General features: G+C 47.1%; 1 protein-coding gene and 1 long non-coding RNA gene across 4 annotated transcripts in view; one reads left to right on the forward strand and one right to left on the reverse strand.

The window, feature by feature from the left end:
- Positions 1–20,483, reverse strand: part of Xylt1 (xylosyltransferase 1) — a 300,525-nt gene that overhangs the window by 193,769 nt on the left and 86,273 nt on the right. For 2 of the 3 annotated variants that reach the window (XM_087209178.1, XM_004855794.4), the window contains exon 2: positions 8,077–8,115. In XM_087209178.1, coding sequence (XP_087065304.1) covers positions 8,077–8,115 — 39 coding nt within the window. Of the gene's footprint in view, positions 1–4,704; positions 4,730–8,076; positions 8,116–20,483 lie in introns of those variants that run through there. The other variant, XM_087209179.1, reaches the window with a different exon arrangement.
- Positions 179–9,949, forward strand: LOC110344175 (uncharacterized). The gene is made up of 4 exons (XR_002386528.2): positions 179–358; positions 4,725–4,807; positions 4,911–4,961; positions 9,477–9,949. It is a non-coding gene; the product is annotated as an uncharacterized LOC110344175 (long non-coding RNA).

The raw sequence follows: 20,483 nt of genomic DNA on the forward strand, positions 1-20,483 counted from the left end.
CTTCTAGCACCAGAACATCTCTTTTAAGCTCTCTAGTGTGCACAGCCCTGCCTTGAAAACCCCATGGAGAAGGGAGTCTAGGCCTCAAAGATCCTGATGCCAAATGTCAGTGGTGCCGCCTGATACTCGCAGATCCATGCAAGTCCAGCCACAGGGCCTTGTCACTCCGCTGCCAACTCCCTGGGCTTCTGCCTCAGTGTCTGCTGTGAAAGGGGTGACACCTTGTGCTAGAGGAACACCCCAGGGTGCCACTGCTCTTCAGACTGTGTGCAGGGCAGACCCTGGCACAGCCTGGAGCCTCAGCTGGAGTCCCATGGAGGGACAGGTGCGTCCGAACCCCTCTGTTGGCGGTGGCCATGTGAGTGATCCATTTCTACACCTAATCTGCTCTGTGTTAGTCACCTCTCCGTCACGGTGGCAAAATACCCAAGATAAACAAGTTGGAGGGGGAAAGGTTTATTTTTGGGTTATGATGTCAGAAGTTTCAGGCCATGGTCAGCCAGCTCCATTGGTTTTGGCCTGCATCAAGGCAGAAACATCAACGTGACAGGCAAGGCAGAGGAAAGCTGCTCACCTCGGGGCAGCCAAAAAGCAGAGAGAGAGAAGGCCAGAGAGGGAAGAGCTGGGTCACCATGGTATAGGCTTCAACAGCACACCCCGACCCACCCCTCCAACCAGCTCCAGCTTATTCAGCTGTAAACTCATCAATGGATCAGACTTAGATGTGTACAGTATCCACTTAACCCAATCACCTCCCCAAAGTCCCGCCTCCGAACCTATGGGTCTTTAGGGGAATATTTTTTTTTACGTAAACTATTATACCTGTATCCGTATCTAATCGATATATAGCCTATGCCTATATCTGTATCTATATCTAATCTATTCCACATCTATAAACACATCTAATTTTTATCTACCTCTACATTTAATTGCAGGTATCTGTTCCTATGTCTAGTCTAATTTACATCTGTACAAATATCTGTATTGGATTTATCTCTACATCTAATCTATAAGGAATCCACACCCACCCACGCTGGATCAATATCTGCATCAAGTCTATGTTTATATCTTTTTGTTATCAGTAACTTAGCAACACGGTGCTGAGGAAGACTGGTTTCATCTGTAACCTGGCTAGGGGCCAGGCTGTACCAATGACTATATTAAAGGGAAATTTGGTTGCTCTGGGCTTTAGTTGACCCATCTGTAAAATGGGGCTGGGATTAGTACCTGTTTCATGGAGTTATGTTTCCTGACAAATGAAATCTAAACTGCCAGGTTCAAATCCTGCTCCATTTGCCACCTGTTGTACACGTAACTGATACTCGTCATGCCTTGGGTTCCCACCTGTCAAATGAGGACGGCAATGACACATTCCATATGGGACAGCAGTAAGATATGAATGAGAGGACCCATGTGAAAAACTTTCTTCGCAGAGTATCTGACATGTATCCTATGGCTGAGTGAATGCTAGTTAAAAGTACCAGACTTACAGGGCACATATAATGTCCAGTTCTTCTCTCAAAATAAACATACAGTATAGCCAAAGAACGGGGTCACTGTCAACACAAACAATAGCTGCAAGTGTTCTGAGTTAAGGGCTAAACTTGGACATCCAGAGTCTCAGGCCAAGTCTGCTCCCACCAAGAACAGAGGGATGGTGAGCTCCACGCGATCTATTTTTCGACACAATGCCTGTGGCTGGCTGCGCTTTGGGGAACTTGCTGGCTATTTGTGGAATGCTGCCTCATATCCCTCGCCCTGAGTCATGCAGACTAGAAAGGAGTCTGTGGCCCTGAGACCGCAAATCCTCCCCAGAACGGTGCTGTGGTCCAAGTGCAGCCTCCTTGTTGAGCAAGCCAATCCCTGCCCAGGCAATGGTCCAGCCGGCCACCTCCCTGGCTCCACCAGGGCTAATTAAAGACCTAGAAAATCAGAGCCAGTGGAAAAAAATCATGGCCAAGTGACCTGGCCTGTCCACAAACCAGCCTCATGTGCCCCAGAGAGGAGCAGCTGCCCCAAGCAAGCTGCCGGGCCGAGCAGCAATTTGGTCTCGCCTCCTCTCAACAGATGCTGGGCACCATAAGAATTAATGGGCTGGAGACTCAGGTAGGAGCTATTCAGAAGCTCCCTGATTACTCCAAAAACTGCTTTCTGTAGAGAAAAAGGTTAATCGAAGCTCAGCACCAGAAGAGAGGCAAGGAGGCAGCAATCACTTCATTTAATCCTGCGAGTGGGGAAAGAGCTTCCAGAGAGAGTTCACACAAAGGAGGATAAGGCCCGGGTTGGAAAGAGGAAGGGCCTAAACACAAGGCACTCGAAAGAACTGTACCTGCAGTGCAGGAGCAATGGCCAAGCCCCTCAGGACCCCAGCCAAGCAGCTGAAGTTTTATATTTGTTTATTTTGCAGTGCTGAGGATGGGACCCAGGGCCTCACAAGTGCCAGGTAAAGCTCGATTGAGCTACACCCCAGGCCTAATTTAGGTTTTTTCTTAAACTCTGTAGGTTCTAGGAATTACCAAGCCCCAAATCTCTCAGGAAATCATCTCTTCTGCTGAAACTTTCTCCCCAGAATTATCCAGCCATTTAAGACCCACCATTTAAGGATGCCAAGAACGTGCCTATGAGTATGACGGACCCTGGTGCAGAAGGTCATTGTCAATGCAGACAGACATGCTGGGAATGCATGTGTCATGGCCAGAGCCTGGAGTCTGGATAAAGTCTGACCTTAGCCAGGGAAGGTGACCTTGGAACATAAAAAAGAAAATACCAGGGAAGTCACCACGACATGGCTAGAAGTATCTTGGTAACATAAGCTACTGTAGAGCAAAGGAGTTTATACTCGAGTGTCTCAACCTTGAAACTACTGATATTTGAGGCTTGATAATTCTTTCCTAATTCTCCTGTGTAGCACCCCTGATCTCCACCCACGGATGCCAGTAGCACCTTCTGCCCACAGGTTGCAACAATCAGAAACATCTCTGGTCATAGCCAAATCCCCCTTAGCAGGCAGTGTCACCCTGGTTGAGAACCATTGGTTGACACTGAAATTTAAGTTTAGCTGAGTACCAGTCCATTAATTAGCTAATGACAGCCATTAGCTGGATTTCTGACATCAGCTCTCATAGGAGCATGACAGTGCTAAGACCCGGAAGTCCTTTGACCCTGTCAAAACGTTTCCAGTGGACAGCAGTGTGACTGGATGGCCCTGAATTTAAGGGCCGGAAATCCCTCTTCCTTCACCCTTGCCTGATAAGGTAACTCATTCATCTTGGCATAATAACGATGTAAGGACTTCAAAGAAGCTTGAAGGAGCTGACACTTTAATTGATTCTAAGGAAAACTGGCATTATTTTTATAGCAACACAGACATAATAGGCAAAAATTTCAAAACACTACTCTTGCCATGTCTTCGCAGGGTTAACTCCTTCGGGTATAAACTGGCAGTTTGAATCTCCCCTTTGGAGGCCAGATCTCTGCTCCTGAGAGACACTTTGCTGAATGAATCTCTTCTACCCTTCCCACTCTCACAGACCTGCCTGTCTTCTTTTCATTCACTTTTTGCTGCCTGAAATTAGGGACACATTCATTTGCATGTTTCCCATCTGACTCCTCCAACAGGAAGGGAGGCTTCATCAGCAGGACCCTTCCTGTCTTGTGCACTGCTGTACCCTTAGCATGCAGCACTCCCATGCCTGGTCCCTGCCTACAACAGACAGCTGCCCAATAGCTGTCTATTGAATAAGCAAATCAATAAGTGGATTTGTATACATGCACTTTTTAAAACATTACTTGTTTTTCATAGTCACTGCTTATTTTCTACATCTGCTTTGCTGACAATCCTCATGGCCCCGGCAACATCTTTAAGTAATGTGAATTTTACTCCCCCTCCTATCCCCCCAGCTAGTTGATCAAAGAAATTCAAGCACCTGTTAGTTTTGAAAAGTGAGAGTCAACTTGCCTCCCGATGCCCTTAATCTTCAGGTCCTGAGAGAGATCTCAATGTAAATTAAGTCTATTCCCTTCCAAGAGAGGCTCACTTCACAAATACCCAGATTGACAAATCTTTACTCTACAAAAGAGCTCCTTTATTACAACTCCCCAGGTCTCTTCGTGTATGAGCAGAAACCATTAACTAATTGACAGAGAAGCTGTCGGGTAGGGGCGTGGCAGAGGAGCTAAAATTAAATGACAACAGGCCATGCCAAGTGGCATGGATTCAGAAATGATAAGCCTTCTGGAGGATCAATGAGAAAGAAAATCAAAGGAGCATTCAAATTCATCAAAACACTGTTGATGTGCACAGAGATGTTTTCATCTTTTGTTGGCCTAAAATAAATGTTCTAGTGAGTCTACTGCCTAAGCCGTCTTATCCACAAGCCTTGCAGCAACCTGTGCAAAGTATTTTGCCTGCCTGCCTGTCTGTCTGTCTATCCATCCATCCATCCATCTGCCCATCACCCACCTCCCACTGCATAACTAAGTATATGTTTGGCTACTTCTGCAGAGCATGCTGTCTCTCTGTTTGTTTATCTATGGGCCTTGGGTTGCCTCACTGAGCATTAACAAATTTTTCTGCAAGTCAAGGCAATTTTATTTTCTGGCAAAATAAGAGAGAGGTCATGAAGAGAGATTTGATGTCCTATGACCCCACATTTTACACCTGTCAGTGCTATGTGCCTCCCGTGTTGCTGTGGGCAAACTTACTCAACCTCTCTGATCCTTAGGTTCCTCATCAGGAAACTGAGAATGGAAAGAGCAGCGATGTAATTGGGGCACCTGAGAATTCAATGGGAAAAGCCAAGTCGTGGTAAGTGAGGAATGGTAGTGAGGGTGAGGATAATGAAAACACCACGTAAATTCCAACTCCTTGCAAACTTTGAGGCTTTTTTTTCTTTTTCTTTCATTTGTAGGTCACCTGGTTCCTGGGTAACCAACCTCTGGACCAAAGAAGACTCACCACTGTGAGTCGGGGCTTCCTTGGTACATCCCCAGGGGCAGCCTGCTGCGGGGAAAGCTGACACCAGAGATTTAAACCTTGCTCTGCTTCCTCATTCTATGAATCTGGCCATTAAGCAGAGAGAGTCCTACAGATACCAACAGATGCAAAGCTCCACTGTGCTAATGGCAGAGAGCATTAGGGGAGTCCTCGGCAGCAGCCAATCCATCTCCTCCAACTAACAACAGCTGCACAAAGATAAATTAACCAGGCAGTGGGTGAGGAACGGTGTAGTTAATGCTAGGGCGAGTGGGTGCATGAAAGAGTGGGTGCTGGTGCCCAGGGTCCCATGAAGGCCGGGCCGCATAAGCTTATGTATGATGCTAGAACACCCAGCAGGCAAGGCCACCTGCAAGCCCCAGGACACATCAGGCAAGGGGAGGAAGTGGGAGCCCTGCTCAGAGCTCAGATGTCATGTCAACTGTGCAGCATGGCTTCTTCCAAGCTAGGTCATATCTGCTGCCTCACTCACGGCATGTGGGTAACATTTGGGACACGACTTTCTGCCAGAAGACCTTTCCGTGCCCCTCTTGTTTGGCCTGCCTACAGGCAGCTGAACAGGATCCTACTGCTCACCCCACTGTAAGCTGAGGGCCAGCCCGAAGTCAGCTCTGGCCACAGGCTTTTCCTAGCAGCCACACAAAGAACATTTGCACTTTGGTTGGGATCCAGCATCTGTTTAGCATGGGAAATCAGAATCAGGGAAAGACAACAATATCCCACAGCTCCCCAAAGACCAGGAGCCAGATGAGACCAAGGGATTGTTGTTTGGAGACAAATTGAATCATTTCCTCAAAGGCATGCCAAGGATGGAGAAAGTGTGTCTCATGCCACCACTGGCTGCGGATGGCGGGTGAAGTCCCATGGGCCAACAGATAGAGCTTTAGGAGCAGTCATTGTGCAGGGCAAGCTGTTACCCTTATAACATGTGGCCAAAGCCATGGGCATGTGACTGCTCTTTCCCATGGTGGCTTGGAAGGGCTGGCAGGGTCTGTCCAGAGTGAAGGATATGGGAAGGTCAGGGACAGAGCCAACCTGGGGGCAGCTGTTCTGTCCCGAGGACAAGACTCGGTTCCCAGAGTTCTAGACACAGACTGTTTGCCTCTGGGTTTTCCTGAGCCTAATTAGTCTTCCGGGGAAGGGCTGATCAAGATGTGAAGACCCACCATTTACAAGCGCGCTCTGAAAGTTCTCTCGTGATCCTTTGGGTAAGACAGGGCAGGGTCTGGAGGCAAAGGTTTTCCAAAGTGCAGCACACAAACCTCTGGGGGTACATTTAGATGGCTTGAGATGGCACTCAGAGGAACATTTTTAGTTTAATATTTATTTTAATGCTCTGCCCCTCCCCAAATGTAACTAGCACTTCAAACCCATGAGTCACAGATATTACTGCTTGAGATGGTGCTTTTCCACTTGGACACCATGGCATCTCGGGTGGATAATTCCTTCCTGTGGAGGGTTGCTCTATACTTTTGAGATACTGAGCAGCAACCCTGGTCTCTAGAAATAAACCGTCCTCCCTACAACCAGGCAAGACAACCCAAATATCCTCCGGGGCTCAAAATCACCCCTAGCTGAGAGCCATTAGCTTAGGATAGTCTAGTCCTTAAAGTAAAGTTAGTTCAGTTAGGGAAAACTTTGTTTTTAGGTAACATAAAAAGCAGATGAAATTGACATGTTGAAGCAATGGCAGAGGGGTGTGTGAATAATGGGAGAATGGGAAAAACCAGACCAGAGGACGGACGGCCTGGCAGGCAGAGGAGACTGGATCCTCCTTCCTCCACGGTTACATCCTCTGCCTGCCAGGCCAGACCTGAGCCTGGTGATCCCTGGGCTGAGAGATCTACCTGTATGCTGGGGAACAAGAGGGCAGGCTGTCCCCACAGCTCCCGGCCGTCCTGATATTCTGATCACTGTGAAGCAGGTTGGGTTTGTTCCTCCCCTCTTTCCCCTTGGGAAGACCCAAGCAGAGATGCCAGGGACAGACAAGGACTGCAGGAGGAGGGTGAAGGGAGAGGGAGGCAGGTGGTCTCCGCCAGCATGCTCCAGAAATCTCTGAGGAGCTGTTATTCAGCCTTGAAATGCTCAAATAGCTTTGAGTGCATCTGACACTTGGAAAGTGTTCGCCGTGGGGCTGAAGGCAGTCCATCCGATCTTTCTTGTCTCTTTACTGTCTGATCAACTCACAGACAGAGATAAGGAGATGATCTACCCAGATATGGCCCCTTCAAATCCAGCAGGAAAGGCAACAGTCCTGCTGGTTTAAAAAAACTAACACAAGCACTTAGTGTGTACCCCTGATGTTATTGACATTATTTTCTATAGACATCATTTCCTGTGGTTCTCCCCAAAGCCTGGTGGGGAAGGGGCACCATCACTGTGGCAGCATTCCTGATGGGAAGAGAGCAGGTCAAGTGGCCCCACTGATGTTGCAGACCTGGAGGTCACAGAACTGAATTCTACCTGGGTTCCCTGGGTGCTCGGGCATGTGCTGAGAGCTGCTGCACTGTCCTGGCTCCCAGGAGAGCAGAAAGCAGACATAAGGGCCAGGCCACCCTCACTGGGCCCATGGGTCATGATCCCCACATGGAAACACCGCTACCTATGAGAGCAGACACAAGGCTCCAACTTCCTGTCCTGTCAGTTGGGTCCTGCTGCCTGCACTGCCAACAAGTAAAGTCCTCCAAGCTCAAAACCAAGAAAGAGCAACATCTTCTCTCTTCCCCTTCACTTTTATCTCATTGTTCCCTTTGCATTTACCTCCTTGTGATTGCTAGGCAAGAGCAAGGGAAGAAGGCAACTTAAAACAAATGGTTATGGTTCGTGCCCCAGGTAGGTGATGCATTCATGCACATGTGCATACACACCCATACTATTACACACACATGCACTTACTAGCCAGAGTGTGTGCACACATGCATATGTACCCACACACCCAGATAGGGCAGGGAGACAGCCTTACCATGCCTGTGCATCCTTTCTGAGCCATGAGGCCCGGAGAATGCACAAACAATCCCTGGAGAGCTGGGCCTGGAGCATCAAGGTGCAGATAGGTGACAAAGAGAATGGGAAATACTCACCTGGGTCTCCAAGGTGATCAGCGGACTTGGGTGTGGATCCTGTGGGAAGAAAGGAAAAAACACACATAAGCATCAAGGGGAAAAGTTAACTTATAAGCATCGTTCTCGAACAAAGCTTGATTTTCTCAGTGCTCAAACTCTGGGATGGAAGGCAGCCCAACTGCCTCCCCAATCTACAGAACCTCAGCACAAGAACAGCATGGCCCAATCTGCTCCCTCTCCACCCCCAGCACTTCTTCCCACACCCAGAAGGTGAAAGAAGCCCAAGTGTGTGCATCCTGGAAGCCGAGGACGGAAAACAAGGAAGTGCAAAGAAAACCAAAAGGCTTTGTCCCCATGCGTCTCCGGAAGTGTTCAAATCCTTGGTATGAAGAAGTTGGGTCCTTAAGAAGATTGGAAAGAAACCTGCAAGAACACAAAGGCCCGATTCAGGGCAAGGCCATCAGGTTGGGACTGATCTTGGGAAGAATGAAGGCAGAAATGAGAAGGAGAGAGAAAAAGAGGGGTTTAATTCCTGGTTTGAGCAGCACATTCCAAAGAGCCCTGGAAGATCCTTTCAGGACAGAGGAGGCCAGAGAAACATCCTATTCATTCACTCCACACAAAAGCCAATTGACTGGGAATGCTGGGTGGTAATGTCTTGGGTCATTAAGCATGAACACTTTGGGCTGAGGAGGGACAGGGTAGGGACAGAAGGAGGAAGAGACTGGCTGGGAGGTAGTGGTGTTCAGCGAGTGGTTTCCAAGAAAAACAGGAAAGCCAACACATAAAGGCTATTTTCGTTTGCACTGTGTCTGCTCCCAACTTAACCATCTTGGGTACCAGATTCCAGCCAAACAACTGTAAGCTGCAGCTTACAAAGAATGGGCATGATTTTAGGGCTCTGAAGTAGAAATCCATTTTGAAGCTCAGCTTTATCCTAACAGATTTTCCAACACAGGTTTTATGGGAGCCATGTAAATTAGCACCAACCCACTGGTCTATAGCATGCACAAGAAGGAAGCCAAAGGTTTCTAAATTCCTGCTGTAGTGATTTGCCACTTGCTTTCTTGATCCCCATTCTGCACCATCATTGTCATGATGCCTAATTCTGATGAGCAGAAAAGATGTGATTTCAGGCACATTTTGAACGCTGGTCAGTGCTGGCCTTTCTTTTAAGGTGAAGAATTCATCTCAACACAGTCATGACATGGTCAGGGACCACCATAGGGATGAGGGCAGGCAGAATCCTGGCCCTTACCTGTTACTTATTAAAAGCACAATTGTGTTTTCTTCTGTGACAGTCAGGGGCTGAAAATCATTTTTGCTAAAAATCTGTCTCTTCATTCAGGCCTAGAGATGCCCAGTGGGTAACTATAAGCAGAATTAGTTTGACCTTCATTTTGTATTCTTTGTTACAGTAAATCCCAGGACAAATCCCTTCTCAGCTTTGCATAGGGATATTTGATCATCTAGGGAGCATCTCTAGAAGCTGGCCAGACAGAGTTGATAAGCCCTGGATCGACGTGATCTCATCCACCTTCAAGACTGAGGACACCCAGATAAAAGGTTTACAGGGACATTCAACTATGCGCAGAAGTCTCCAGCCATTATCCTAAACCTGTGATCATCTGGACTCCAGGAAAAGCAGAGCCCCACCTGACTGAAACCACCACTAACTGAGACAATCCTTTCCTGGGAATGGAACCAACCCTCAGCCAGGATTCCAGAGCTATGAAGCCAGGACTGAGATAACAATCACCTGGACCCCAGCGTGCCAACAGACCCTTCCTTCAAAGCTGGCCTCTCACACTTGTGGGTGAGCCAGTCTGAACCCCTGTGTCAGACTCTACCTCCTCCACCTACTCCAGCTAAAGTCTTTTCCTGTCTTCCTTCCAACTTTGTAATTAAAGATTTTCTTTTCCTATACATGTGTGCTTTAGTTTTAATTTTCATTTGTAAGCAAGGACCCACACTGGCTGAAAACAATCTTCCTCCAATTCTACTTGTGAGTCCAATCCCTAGTACTCCAACACTGGTATTGCTCCAAGGAATCCTCACTCGTTTTCACATTCCCCAGGCATCCAACACTCCGCAGACCCAGGAAAATGTTGTGGGGAATGTCCTCACCTCTCTCCCCTTATTACACATTAGCCCAAAAAGAACCTGGAGAAGTCAGAAGAAAACAGGTCAAGCCTCTCTCTTTAAACACTCACCACTTCCTTCACATGGGTAAAATGCCAACTGTGATCAGTGAGAAGCCCCCTTTGGTGGTGGGGGGGCTGCTCTCTCTTTTAGCCATCCTTCCTGAGACATGCTTGTGCTGGTCAGCTTTTCATTGCTATGACCAAATAACTGAGAAAAACAGCTTACAGGAGGAAAGCCTTATTCTGGCTCATGGTTTCAGAGGTTTTAGTCCATGGTCAGCTGGTTCCATTATTTTAAGCCTGTGGTGAGGCAGCACATCATTTCAGAAGGGTGTGGCAAAGGGAGGCTGCTCACCTCATGGTAGTCAGGAAGCAGAGGGAGTATGACACCCAGAGAGGAAGAGCTGGGGAGCAGATAGTCCCCAAGGTCATGCCTCCAGAGTCTACTCCCTTCCACTACAACTCTTCTGTTTCCATCATGTCCCAATAAAGCCATCAAATTATGGTGTCATCAACTTCCAAAGGTTCCACCTCTGAACACTTGAGATTTGGAGGACATTTTGGATCAAAACCATGACAGACCTCTACCCAGCTCCCTCATCACTCATGTGCAGAAGGAGTCAGCCTTGTACTTCTCAGTTTCCTGTTAAGCAAGCACAAAGGCAGGGTCCAGTTTTATCTTTGGGAAGCAAGATCATCCTTCTGCTCTGTGGCTGGCATTATGTCAGACCTTGTGCATGCTTAGTGATCAAGAGCACACAACCTCTGCTCTTCATGTCACTGCCAGTCTGTGTCTGTCTGTCCATCTGTCTGTCCACTCAGATCCCACCATCTAGATTTTGATTAGAAAATCAGAAGTTGCATCTCAGCCTCAAAATTAGCCTAATTCTCCAAGCCAACTCCTAGCAAAGCGCTGCACTGGGGTGTTGGGTGTCTGCCCACATTAATTAAGCTGTTCTTCACAGCCCATTTGGCTATTGTCTGGGGCTTATGCTTCATTGCTCAGAATCTCGGGATGGTAAAGAGAGGAGAAGGCCTTCCTGAAACCCTGAGAACAACTTCACTGGAAAAGACTTTCCTTGGAAATACCTGTCAACTGCATTGTCAAAACCAAAAGCCCGTTCCCTTTACGTTGTGAAGCACTAGCTCTTTGTTTTGTATTCTAAGATCACAGACCCTATGGGTGCATGGTCAGGGGTCCAAGGTTTACTAAAAGGCTTCTCGAAGACAAAAGAACAAGAGCTACCTATTTAGCATCTTAATTAACCAGCCAGGAAGAGGATAAAGTAGTCACAAGGGGCCGTGTCATTAACACTTACGATGCACTTGCCAACAGAATTTTGTTCTTCTCTCTCTGAGCACAGTGGAAACGTAAGACTCTCCCTACAGGCGTTCAGTCCAGAGGGTTCAAGGTATGACTATGTATCTGTGAGGTCTCACTTTCAGCTGCATCCTCCTTAATTGGAAAGGCTAACGAAGTGGAACTGGGTCAATGATGCTGTCTGCCTAATCCACCGTGTCTGTCTAAATTGGGACTCCTGGGTTTACCGTAGAGTAAATTCCTGTCTGTCAGAGGGAAGGCTCCCGGAGACCAGAGAGGAATTTGCAGCATGCCCACCTGCTCCGATGGAGTGCTTCTGGAATCTTAATGTTGGTGCCAGGAACCGTGGAACCTCCGTAGGCAAGGGAAGCCCTTTCAGACTATCTTGTGCAGGGACCAAATGGGGAAGTTGAATGGGGAACTAGGGAGGCAGGAACTAGTGGTCCTCCTAGAGCCACACCCCCTGATCACGTGACTGTAGTTCTTTGGGTGTGAAAGTGACTTAAGCAGAAGCTCAAAATATGCTAGAGCACGACCTTTGTGGCTTTGCTATTAGGAAGACATGACCCAGGTGGCCCTGCTGATCCAGAGAGTGAAAATCATGTGAAGCAGACCTGGAACCAATCTACAGCTTGGACCAAAGCCCAGCTTAGACCTTCAGCACAGAGAAAACACATGCTACGTGTCTCAACACACTGAGTTCGGGGTCATCCAGCATTATTGTGACAATAACTTCATATGCTCTCCAAACATTGATCTTGAGAGAACCGGAAAGTAATATTGTCACAGACCCACATAGCCTTGGAACGAAAGTAAGCCAAACTCTCTCTATGTCTGCAAATACATCCCAGGAACCTGCAATCACTGTTACCAGTAGATATTATTCATCAGGGGCCTGCTGTGTGCTATGTGCTACCTGACTATCTGCACCATTACATCAAGCAAAGACGTACTTGACGGTGAGGATCTAGTACTACCACTGAGCTAACCTCCAACCCTTTTTGCCAAACATAGTCTACCATTACAACCATATTAAAGGAGATGATCACTCTGAAGCCTCCTGCCCTGAGATACAAACCCTCCAATTTCTCAGACTTACCTTTAATTATATTCCATGGGTGTATGACTTGACCAAAACTTAGAGCTATATAGGTGGAGTATCTCTCATTCAAAATGATTGAAACTAGAAGTGCTTCAGATTTTGGCAGTTTTTTTGAGCTTTCACAAATTTGTAACTGTCTTGAGCCATGACAAGTTGTTCAAAAAGTTTCTGATTTCAGAGCATTTCAAATTTCTGTATTCGAGATACTTAATGTGTAGTCATAGATGGCATTTGTTAGCATCTTATCACGTTCCAGGCACTGACCTTAACATATATGCATATATCATTTCATTTGCCTTTGTAACAACCTTAAAAGGTTTGTACTATGATCATTTCCATTATTGAGATGAAGAAACTGGTGACCAAAGAGATTGATACCATTGAAAAGTCCGAATTTGATCCCTGCTCTTGAGAAACACGTTTCACTGTTTTTCAGCAGCTCTACTGAAGCATACAGTCCTACCTTAAATGAAGTAGCCTTACAATTTGAATTATGTCTGCCCAAGAAAAGAATACTTATAGCAATAAAATAAAGAATACTTATACTTAAGCAATAAATAAATAAGGTAAACAATCCTACCTTAAGAAATACTGGAATCCTTTCTTAGCATCTGTGTGTGTGTGTGTTTTTTCTTTAAGGTGATGGAAACGGCCGATAGAAATTCACACATATGTCATGACTGAAAACAAAAAAGTCACTGTGCCTCAGCAGGAAACCAAGTGAATAAGCCAATTCAATCTACACGTGCTTCTGGAGTTCTGGCTCAGTAACTAGCACTGCGTCTGGTGGGCACCACGAGGGAGGGGGACAGAAGTGAGTCCAAAGTGAATCTGTGTTCGTTCCTATTCCCAAAGTTAAATAAGAGCCAGGTGTGGTAGTACCTGCCTGTAATTCCAGCACTTGGGAGGCTGAGGCAAAAATTTGAGGCCAGCCTGGGCTATACAGTGAGTTCAAGGCCAGCCTGAACTACATCGTGAGACCATCTCAAAACAAAACAAAAAAGAAGAGGCAGAAGTCTGATTACAGGTCTTGAAGAAATGAAACTTGCTTATGAGACCAGGAAGCCAGGCTCAAATATTCTGGAGCCCATCAAGGCCACAGGCAATTAAGCTCCAGTGAAGAAAGTAGGGAAGAGGAATTTGCCCCTTACTATTCTCTATATGCCTCAAACATATCTGGCTCTCTTGTTTTTCTGTGAGGACAATGTAGGTAGTTGGTTCTTGGGCGTTAGGCAACAGTCTGGAGGTGGAGATGACAATTTTGTGACTCACATTTTCTGAACCCAATTTCCCTGTGAGGCCCATGAAATCAAGGAGCCCCTACAGTACACCCCTGGCCATCCGCATTCCAGGCAGATGTGCGAGAGGGATGGTTTGGTGCTCCCTCCCCCTGAATGCTAAGATTGAGAACAGAGCCAGGAAGTTTCTACCATCAAAGGCTGTTGCCTTCCTCTTAGCTACCATTGAACACAGGGCACCTGGGGAAAGGCAAAGAGCCCTTCATTGGATCACAGACAACAGGAACAAATACCCACACTGCTCCCGCCTGCCAGGGATCACTGGGTGGAAGCTGAATTTGGACACCAAGCCACGGAGCCTCAATGGATGTTGTCACTGCTAAAATAAATACCAGGGTCTAGCAATGAGGCAAGAAAAGATCCTTCACTGGAAAGAAGGGCAGCTTTGAGTTCACACATAGCCACTGCGCAGCATAGAATTCATTGTCTGGAACCTTTTTGCAAGTGACAAGGGACAGTACCAACAATAGAACCTTAACAGGTGTCGACCCAGACAGTACTAACAGACCCAGATATGCAGTCTCCTCACCTTGAGCATGGAAGACCATTATGCCATGGGTTTAACAGATGTTTAAAATACCCAGTACATGCTTCCAGGCCCAAAACAATCTCTTTGTTTTGTGCTTCTAGGCTGATGAAGGCTGAGTAAAATCCCTCTACACCAATCCTACTAAACCACAACTCTTTCCCATTGCGAGTTACTGTAGACGCTAGCCAAATGCATCTCATTCAGTTTTACTCTGTGAAATGAGCAAATTTAGCTAATTCATTTTGAATGCTTTGTGCCAAGCCTATCCAACAGTTGCAGCCCTGCCAAGGGAGGTATCATGCTTCCCATTTTAGAGATCAGACAACTGATACTCACAGAGGATAATTTGTTCAACACACAGTGCTCAGAAGGGAGGGAACTAAGATCAGTGACCAGGCTTGTAATTTGCCTGGAATGGCTCCATTACCCAACATACTGGTGTTTCTCAAAGTTTGAACTTGCTAAGTCAGAGTCTTGAGGCAAGGATCCAAACAGTCTGCATTTTTATTGAATTCATCTGGGCTAAACTAAACCTGAGAGTCTCTGCCCTATACCGTGGGTAAATGTCAGACTGAAAACATCGAAGGGGACAAAGAACAGACCCCTACCTCTGATACCCGTCCAGCCACCAAGTCTCTGGTGCATGCATGGGACTCATAAAAAGTCTGCTGCTCATGCTGTGTCCCCAAGAAATGTCCATGGCTCCTGCCAAGTGTTCTTTTCCTGAGGGCATGTGGTGGAGATAGCCCTCCTGCCCCAGCAGCCTGTCCCCCGCTCCTCTATTCAGTATTTCCTCCCTAGGGATGTGAGGCCCCTTCTCACCTCCTCTTCAAGGTCTGCTTGCAGCAGAGGGTCACACAATGGGGCTTTCTTTCTTGATGTCCCTGTGGGATTCACAGTGAGCTCCTCTCACATGTCGGCGGCTCCTGAGATGAAGCCAGGGCACGTGCGTGCCGAGTGGCACTGGGCAGTAAAGAAAGGATGCCAATCACACAGAACTCTCTTGTGGTCTAAGAAAGCCTGCGCCTGCCATGTGACTGCAGCCCCAAGTCCCACAGCTAACTCACCTTCACAGAGGGCCCAGGGGAGAAAATAAAAATCCCACAGAGCGGGCACCAGCCTCTTCCATCCTTCGTAGAGGCATTCGCAGATATGTTGAGGCCCTTCTTACTGGGTGGGTTTGTCTCCCTCTTGTTCTCGCTTTCATATGAAAAGTTTTCAGCATTTACAATCTCTTAGCTATTCTGTGTTCCTTCCATATATTTCAGCCCAAACCCCAGAAATGAGCCACAGAACCTTTGCAGCTAGTACTTAATCTTCCACTGCCTTGAAAGATGGGAGACACCACAGATACAGGCAAACTCAGTAATTATTTAATACCTCCACAACCTGTGTGTATATCTCTGAGCAAAAACAGTTACCAAAAATCTCAACCATTGTATATAATGTCTTGTTCTGTGTGTGCCTAAAGAAGTTTTGTCGTTCTTTAAAAAGCATCCAGAATCACAATTCTCAGAACTACTAGGCTCTGAATCCACCTGCTTGTAAGATTAAAGGCCACAGGTACATTGTTAAGCGAGGAAGCTAATGGCTGCCTTGTTGACGCTTCAGAATGATTTTATTTTAGCCTGTAGCATTGATGAAATACAAGGTATGCTGGAAAAATATGGTATGTATTTAAGTACCAAAAATGTGTTAAGGCACAACGGCATAAATCCCCCTCAACATACTTCCCATTGCTTTGAATGCACTTATCATTTTTGTCACTGTGTGAGTATCTTCAGCTGCACTGTACCGGCTGCCTCACTGTCCTCAATCAATTCGAAACCTTTACCTTTCATGGTCATTTTGACTTTGGGGAAGAAACAGAAGTCACACAAAGCCAGATCCAGTGAATATGGTGGCTGAGGACACACTGTAATGTTTTCACATGCCTGCCTTTTTATTAGATGGCACTTGGTGACAGTATTCGTCATAGTTAAGATCAAACCTCATAAAGACATTCATGAAAGAGGGCTTCTGGAAGTGCTTCTGAAAATGGGAGGAAGGATAAGTGTGTTCGAAGCAAGGGATTATTTTGAGGGGGATTCATTGTAATGTGTCTTTTACTGTAATAAAATTTTTAATTCAAACATTCATTGTACATTTTGATCATCCTTTGTATTTGAAATCACTGTCCATGTTTTAAAGGCAGGATACTTCAAATGCAAATCTAGACATCTCACTTCTCTTTTTAAATATGGAAGACTGCATGACACTGAATATACAGTCCTGCAGGACAAGAAAGCTCCCACCTGAGTGACTATAACCTGGCTGCTACAAGCAAATGAATTTGTCACTCCCCCTGTATAAATGAAACTTGCCAAAGGCCACATGGCCAGCCAATAATGACAATAACCAAAACACTACCAACATTGGACTCCTCCTGAATACAAGACATTATTATAAGTAAATTACAGATACTATCATATTTAAATCTCAAAATAACTGTAGGGGGTAGCACCATCTTACAGATGGTGAAACGGAGGCTCAGAGAAGGAATTTGTTTGGTGTCATTCATTAGTAGGGGTAGAGCCAACCCTTGGACAAAGCACAGCCAACTACCATGGACGTACTTTTGGACCACTAGGACATACTGGTTCTCGAGTGTCTACCACATCATGAATGAGAATCACTAACTCAAGAGTTCACAGTCAATGCGCACCTTGCACCGGGAAAGCATATGGACCAGGGACTGGGTCAGATGTTCTTACTACCGGATCTTATGATTTCCTTGCTGTGGGTCTTCACAGAAACTATTTAACCTGTCACCACTGATAATTACAGTATGATAATAAACTCTCTCGTGGTCACAGTGAGGCTGGCTGAGAGAGTGTCCCAGAGTCTAGCTCAGTCCTAGCACAGAACGCATTGCTAAAAGGGTGGTCCCCTTGACAGGACAACTGCCATCACTTCACAACGCCCGGCTTCTGCACAGCATCGAGGCATTTCAGACTCTAAGCAAGACCAGCCATGTGCCAAGAACGTAGGATTTCGGTCCTTCTGAAGGTGGTCACCAGGCTCGGCTGGGACACATGTCTTCCTGGAGCTGGGAACACAAGCCACATCTCCAGCTCAGCCCAATAATTTGCTTTTCCCAGACACAGGCCACTTGCTGTGACCCACCTGGAACCAGTACCTCCAAGTGTCCTGCAGACACTGTCTGGAACTCCAAAGACATTGTACTCTGTTTTGTTGGCTCCAGGGACTGGGCAAGTTCTCTGTTTCATGGGGAAGTAGTTTTGATTTGAGCCTCAGAGTCCAAGTTCAGCACAAGAAAGGAACTTAGAGACGCAGGCCAGGTGTGTACCTGCTTCCCTGTATGGGCCCAGGGGATATTACCAAGCAGTAACTTGGCCTCAGATTCTCAATATGGCCTTATTAGAAGATATTCCCAGTAAATTCTTATTTCTCATGAGGCCACGCTTCTTTCTATCCTTGATTTGACTCCAACCCAACCTACCCTGATGAATCTATAGGCCACATACAGTGTGTATCAGAACAGCATGGAATCCAGGTTTCTTGATAGTAAGTCCTGGGTTTTTGCCAAAAGAAATTTCTACACACCTCCCTCCCCCTTTTTCTTTCTTTTCTCCTCTTGGAGAGCCTGCTACCAGGACACTGATTATTCAGAAGATGCCATGTCCCAGCCCTGCAAAGACTGCTCCTCACACCTGGAAGGTTCCCAGGAGGCCACACACAGAATTGCAGACTCAAGCCATGGGACAGCTGATCCCAGTGGGTGGGAGGGGTGAGCTCCGAGCTCCATGCTGTGGCTGAGATACCTGGAGCCTCAGCCCTACACTGGGAGAGTGAAAACTCAAAGTTGCAGGCTGGGCATGCAGGGGCAGAGCAGCTTCTTAGGCTTAAAGTCAGGGAGCTTCAGCAGGAGAGGGTCTCTGCCATCTCCATAGCCATTATTTGTTAATCCCTTGTGTTGCCCGCAGTCACCAACATATGGGCACTATCTCAATGAATCCTCATCCTATCCTTATGGAGTGGCTGCTATAGGATGAAATAACGTCTGGAAATGGGGATGACTTCATGTTTTGATTTTACTGTTGGGAGGTGTGTGCGTGTGTGCGTGTGTGCGTGTGTGTGTGTGTGTGTGTGTTACTAGGGCCTTCCCACTGAGCTACACCTCTAGCCCTTTTTTATTTATTTTGAAAACGAGATTTCACTTAGTCACTAAATTGCCTAGGTTGGGCTTGAAATTGCAATCCTCCTGCCTCAGCTTCCTGGAGACTTGGGATTACAGAGTGTGCCACCATGCCTGGCAGGAGATGGTCTTATGACATTACATATGTACTTGTTAGAGCTACCATGAAGTACTGCCCTTCATTTACACAGGAAGAAACAGGCTGAGATATGACTCATTCAAAAGCCACAAAGCCAGGCCTGTTTAACCTTAGTATTTTCACAGTTAGATACAAGGAGGGAAGGAAGGAAGCAAGCAAGCAAGCAAGCTAGTATGATTTGATCGACATGATATATAACACATTTTTAAACAGTTGACAACATTTAAAGTTTAGATGATATGGTAATATCCCCAATCCGACATGTTGGCTTTTCCTTAAGTGTTGGGAGATGTCACCACAGGGGCCAGCAGACCCAAGTGGCCACAGCCAGAGCTGGGGGGACTGCTCCCTCTGTGGGGTAGATGTGCATCCTCAGTTTGCTGCAGGCTGTCCTGCCCATGAGTCATCTGAATCCGTGACCCTTCATCTGTTACCACCACAATCAGTTGTTCCCTCAAAAAAGCAACAGTTGGGCCAAGGATTTAGCTTTGATCCCCAGTACAGAAAAAAAACAAAAAGACCAACAGTCTGCTTTACCCAGTGGACAGGGTCTCCACCATCCCACCTCACCCTGGGCCCAAGAATGAAAACCCTCAGGATCCCACAGTGGATGGAAGAAAAAGAGCTCTGCACAAGCCGAGCCTGCCTTGGATTCACCATGAGCATCTGAGTGGGGCTCAGTAGTCCTGGTGGGGCCATGGGGCGCAAGGAGGTGGTGGTGGGGAGGGCCGGAGAAGGCAGAGCAGGAAGAGGTTACCAGTGCCCACTGCTCACCAGCTTCCTGCAGCTGCCTGCCACAGCCTGGCCGTTTCTTCTCCCAGCTCTCTCGGAAGGAAGTGCTCTCCTCCCCCATGACAACAGAGTTGGCCCAAGGAACTGAAAACGTGCTCAGGGGCTCTGAGCCCAGCTTTCCTTCTGTGCAGGGCAGCCTCAGAGGCAGGAAGATGGGAAGAAAGCATGGCCTGGAAGAGAGCATCCTGCAAGCTCCTGACAAAGGCCCAGCTGGGGGGAAGGGGACAGGATGAGGCCAGAGGACGGAAAAGGATCTGGGGCTCACCGATGTTGTACAATGAGCTCTTTTCATGGGTGAAGAGAAGACCCTCCTCAACTCTGGCTCAATGGCTTTGTTTCTGAAATGACCAATTCTACACCCAGAAAGCCAAATTTGCCAGTCCTTGTGCCAAGGTCAGGCAAGGGCCTGAGATCCCCAAGCAAGCTGATAATCAACACCCAGGAGACAAGCACTGTGCTAAGTCCATTGGGCTGATCCAAAGCTACAATGACCCTCTTTATTTCTAAGCTCTTCTGCACAGGGGGCTGGGCGGGGGACCCTGGCCCACATGCACACCGTGTTTGGCCTCACTGTGGGCTTCATTCAGGATCCTCAGTGTCTCTTTCCCGGGAACTTCATTGAGATGTCTGGGGGTGGGAAAGGCCTGGAGACACAGATGCAAATTGCAATCTGCACTCGGCTTGAGCCCATTCGTGATGCAGGGGGAATCATCCTTAACGGCCAGCAAAAGTCTCTCTTTAGCGGGCACTTTGGGAACATGAACTTCCTGGGAATTTTACAGAGATGACAAACACAAACAGGAGCCAACAAGCAGTATTCAACTCATAGAGGTTGTATACAGGCTGTTCGATTTTTGTGGTTTCAATACTGGTGATCAGATTCGGGGATGCTCTGCCACGGA

This window comes from Heterocephalus glaber, unplaced genomic scaffold (assembly GCF_053883595.1).
Source record: "Heterocephalus glaber isolate CG9 unplaced genomic scaffold, H.glaber_assembly_v1.0 deba00000943, whole genome shotgun sequence".
NCBI lineage: Eukaryota > Metazoa > Chordata > Mammalia > Rodentia > Bathyergidae > Heterocephalus > Heterocephalus glaber.